The sequence below is a fragment of the Eumetopias jubatus genome, unplaced genomic scaffold, assembly GCF_037043125.1.
Source record: "Eumetopias jubatus isolate StellerSeaLion01/CBP00866 unplaced genomic scaffold, mEumJub1_p1.0 scaffold_9, whole genome shotgun sequence".
Taxonomy (NCBI): domain Eukaryota; kingdom Metazoa; phylum Chordata; class Mammalia; order Carnivora; family Otariidae; genus Eumetopias; species Eumetopias jubatus.
This window is the reverse complement of record NW_028274815.1, coordinates 74,861,058-74,865,497: the sequence shown is the minus strand read 5'-3', so window position 1 is coordinate 74,865,497 and position 4,440 is coordinate 74,861,058. Positions and strand designations below refer to the sequence as shown.

At 60.8% G+C, this 4,440-nt stretch overlaps 1 protein-coding gene across 2 annotated transcripts; it reads right to left on the bottom strand.

Moving 5' to 3' along the window:
- Positions 1-1,111: 1,111 nt before the first annotated feature.
- On the bottom strand, positions 1,112-4,191 carry SIX2 (SIX homeobox 2). Of its 2 annotated transcripts, none has more exons than XM_088026207.1 (2): positions 3,626-4,191; positions 1,112-1,442 (listed from the first exon to the last, which is right to left on the bottom strand). In XM_088026207.1, exons 1-2 carry the CDS (start codon positions 4,189-4,191, stop codon positions 1,112-1,114), a joined length of 897 nt encoding a protein of 298 aa, XP_087882333.1. The 2 variants fall into 2 exon arrangements, with proteins under 2 accessions (XP_087882333.1, XP_027959558.1); XM_028103757.2 differs by having other exon boundaries at positions 3,632-4,191.
- Between the last annotated feature and the right edge of the window lie 249 nt (positions 4,192-4,440).

Below are 4,440 nucleotides of genomic sequence, written 5' to 3'. Positions count from 1 at the left end.
AGGTCTCAGTTTTCAGTCCCTTCACCTTAGGGCTGATACAAACGACGTGTATGGGGGAAGGCGGCTCCCGGTTTCTGGGGCTCCTGGGACATCGCTGCCCAGAACAGTCCACCCGGGGTGTCGAGTCCCTGTAGGGAAATCAGACACTGCTGCACTCCCGGATCACGGGCCTTGTGGTATATATCCATATATATATTTATGATTTCTAATTTTATTATAAAATAAAAGCAGAAATATTTCCCGAAGAACATTCACATGAGGGCGTAACAAGGAGACGGCAAGTCTGTGGCTCGGGAGGCACACTCTGCCGGGAGCACTGTGGCCACAGTCCCGGGAGGAAGAGGAGAGAGCACGGCGGGCCTCACCGAGAGAAAGAGAGGGGCAAGCAGCTGGGACATGCTCAGAGGCCTTGGTGCCCCGGTCCTTTCTCTTGCACGTAAGTTACTAGGCGCACAGCTGACACCTGCAGCCCCGCTGAACCCTAGGCAGGGCCTCTGGAGAAGGCCCGGCTCCTCTGCTCTTCCCCCTGCCACGTCCACCCAGGAAAGTGAGGAAGGAGGACGCAAATAGGTGTCCGGGCACGAGGAGAAAGGCTGAGGGGTACAGACCCTGGGGCCAGGAGTGCAAGGGGCCAGCCAGGGGAGAAACGGAAAAACAGAAAGAGAGAAACAGAAACCTACCAAGGGGTGACAAGCCAGAAATATAGAGGAAGGGGGAAAGCAAGAAGGGGAGGTAGAGAGGACAAGAGAGAAAGAAGGGAAAAGATCTGGAAGAAAGAGCAAGGAAGGCAAGGGAAGGGAAAAGGAAAGAAGGGATGAGAAGGTCGGGAGAGAGAGTATGAGAATAGTGTATAGTTTATTCCCTTCGCGGGTTCAAGGCCGGGTCCCAGGGCTCCAAACGATCTCAGAAGCAACTTGTTGAAAACAAATCCCGGCGGACAAAGACCAAACCAAAGAGCCATCCACCCTGCCCGGGCCGGCGGTTCTGCCCGCTCAGCGAGCGGGTCTTTCAGTACCTGGTGGAGCCGCCGGCGCAGGGCGCCCTCCCGACACCGTCTCTCCGGTCCCCAGCGCCAAGCCTGGAAGGCGAGCGCGTCGAGGCAGGCGGGGCTCTAGGAGCCCAGGTCCACGAGGTTGGCCGACATGGGGTTGAGGATGGAGTCCTGCAGGCCGTGGTGGTGCTGCAGCGGGTCCGCGCCGCCTCCGCCCGGCACGGGCACGGGTACGGCGCTGGGGCCCGGAGGGTGGCCCAGGCTGTGCAGGGACGGCAGCCCGGGGGGCGGCGGCGGGCTGAGCAGCAGCGCGGGGCTGGATGACGAGTGGTCTGGCGTCCCCGACGGCGTCTTCTCGTCCTCCGAGCTGCCTAGCACCGACTTGCCGCTGCCATTCAGCGACGCAACCAGCGGGTTGTGGCTGTTGGAGTTGGAGTTCTCGCTGTTCTCCCTGCAAGTGCAGGAGCAAAGCAGCCGGGTCAACGGGGGAAACCGAGGCCGCTCTGCGCCGCCGCGTCACCCGGAGCCAGACCCCGCCGCTCGCCTCCGCGCCAGAGGCGCCCGGCGCTGCCTGCGGGTGTGTTCGGTTTCTACCATTTTCTCGGCCTGGCCTGGGGCTCTCGCGCTTTCTGCCAGTTCTCTTCATCGCTCAATACACGATTTCTCTCACTTTGCCTTTTCACTGTGCCGTCTCTATCCCCCCACCTCTTCTGTTCTTAACCTCTTGAATATCTTTCCTGTTCTCTGTACGTTCTGGCCCCCTCCCCCCTTCGCTGAGCTGCTAACATTTCTTTGCCAGAGGAGAGGGGCCCAGGGAGCAGGGCTCGGTGGAGTTGGGGAAGGAGACAGGGAGAAAGGGAAGATGCCTGGATTTTCAGCCTCTTGGCTCCCTGAGCCAGGATTGCTCTGTAGAAGTGGGGCCAGGAGAGTGAGGGCCCCTAGGGCCTAGGCTGAGGGCCCCATTTGAAGTTAGGGATCTCACGGGCCTTCACCTCCCATTGCTTTTCTCCGCTTAAGGGAAATCTCTTTTTGCGGGGGTCAGGTTCCTGGAGCTAAGGGTCCTTTCTTTCTAGCTCCAACCTCGCAGGTCTTGTGAGCGCTCTCCTTGCTGGGTCTAAGGACAAGGCCCTAAGGATGTAGCACTCCCTTTCCCTGGTGGCACAGTGCAAACTTCAGCTGGGAGGCTAGAAGCTGGGGGCTCGGAGGGCAGCCCTTGGGAGAAGCATGGAGGGGATTGCTAATCCTGGCCTAGACTTTTCCATCATACAGAAACTGAGGGGTTCTGCAGCCCTCACCTGGGGCCTGGCCTGAGAACCTAGTTCTTCAGGAGTCTGGATGCATGCCAGGCTGGGAAGAGGGGGACCCCAGGAGGGAGAACCCACCTCCTGCTCTGCCTTTGGTTGTCAGCCCCGACCAGATCTAGAGATTTGGAATCCGGGGTAGATTTTCTCCTCACTGGCTTCCCAAGACCTTCTCTTTCTGTTTTCCTGGAAGGGAACTTCCCACATAGCTGGCAATGGAGACCTTACAACTGTACATACTCCAACCTCATTGTCTGGGAGGCCAGGGTCGGCCTGAAGCTCCCCCTTCCACTTCCAGAGATCTGGGTCCACTGTTCAGCAACCTCCCCCCACCCTAATCATTTACTCTGGGCTGCACACACCCCATACCACCAACCCCAGGTGTCTTGTTTTGCTGTTACACTTAGGCTGGATTTCTGTTCCCACAATCAGTTTTTCTCCCATTTCCTTCTTCATATTTGGGGTTCAGAGGAGCCACAGACTGGCAGCCACAAGGGCCTAATGGTCAACTGTTAAGCTTGTTCAGGAAGCCCTGGTTTCCTTGAAGACAAGCAACTCCCAGGCCTTCTGTTGCTCTCAGTTTACCCCAGACCTACCGGCTGCCCCCCTAAAGACAGTAGGGCCTGAGGGGAGAGGAGTCAAGAGCCTGGCAGGCCCGGGAAGGATTGCTGGGTCCAAGAGGGCAGGAAAAGGGGCATGTGTTTCTCTTTTGCTCTCCTACAGCTGACACTTCCGCCCCATCGTCTTGCTCCTCTTGGTCCTTCCTATGCAGGATAAAGTCTCCCTTTCTACTTCCATATGCAGACAATGAATATTCTTGCCCAGGCCCTTCCACATCCAGGTCACACCAGGAAAGTATCAATCCCAGTCCTGACCCCTAATCACACTTTGGCCTAGGGCTGAGTAAGGCGAACAGGAAGTGCGGGGAAGTGCCGGTGAATTCGCACAGGCAGCTCCAAATCTGCAGCCCTGATAGTCCCCCTCCGAACCCCTCGGTCCTTCCGAAGACTGTCAGACCCTGCCAGCTGTGTCCCCCTTGCACATGATCCAGCCACTGTCTTGCCCTCGCCCCAAAATTCGCTGCCTCTCCACTTTTGTTCACAAGCGACCAGGAAGTTAATTGACAACTTCCCCGATCGCTTTGCCCGCTTTGGACAAATTTCTGCCCTCTCGATCTCCCACAAGACCTAAAGGCCGGCAGGGTCAGACGAGGCTGCAGCTGGGCCGCGGCAGGGACCGAGCACCCAGTTTAGGCCTCCCCCGGGGGCTGTGCACACGCCCCGCGACCCCCTCCCTGGAGCCCCAGGGGAGCTGGCGCCGAAGTTCTACTTACTCGTACCTTTCTTTGGCCTCAGCTGCGCGGTCGCGCTGCCGCCGGTTCTTGAACCAGTTGCTGACCTGCGTGGTGGTGAGGCCCGTGGCCTCGGCCAGCTCGCGCTTCTCGCGCGGCGAGGGGTAGGGGTTATGCGCGTACCATTCGCGCAGCACGCTGCGACTCTTCTCCTTGAAGCAGTAGCTGGTCTCCTCGCCGTCCCAGATAGAGCGCGGCAGCGGAAACTTGCGGCGCACGCGGTATTTGCCCACGGCGCCCAGGGGCCGGCCGCGCAGCTTCTCCGCCTCGATGTAATGCGCCTTGAGCCACAGCTGCTGCAGCTTGGCGTGGTTGTGCGGCGAGAACTGGTGGCTCTCCAGGATCTTGTAGAGCTCGCGGAAGTTGCCGCGGTGGAAGGCCACCACCGCCTTGGCCTTGAGCACGCTTTCATTCTTGTGGAGGTGCTCGCAGGCGGGCAGCGACCACAGGAAGCGGCCCAGCCTCTCGATGTTGCCGCCCTGCTGCAGCACCTCGCACACGCACGCCACTTGCTCCTGCGTGAAGCCGAAGGTGGGCAGCATGGACATGGTGCCGGCTGCGTCCCCGCCCGCCCGCGCGCGCCCTCACCGCGCTGCGCCGTCCGGCATGGGCGCCTCCCCACCGGGCCGTCCGGGCCGAGAGGCGGGCGGGGCGGCCCCCCCTGGCCCCGCGCGGTCTCCCGGCGAACTCCGAGTCACTGCGGTCCGTCCCCGCGCCCGCCGCGGCTGCCGCGCTCCTCCGCGCTCCCGCCGCCTGCGCGCCTCGCCTGCGCCCTCGTCCAAGCCCGGGGGCCGCCC

Bases quoted from the DNA above. Each gene is read 5' to 3' on its own strand.
- SIX2 (XM_088026207.1), bottom strand. From the start codon at position 4,191: ATGTCCATGCTGCCCACCTTCGGCTTCACGCAGGAGCAAGTGGCGTGC. The intron at 1,443-3,625 runs GTAAGTAGAACT...CTGCACTTGCAG, and splicing joins GAGGCCAAAGAAAGGTACGA to GGAGAACAGCGAGAACTCCA.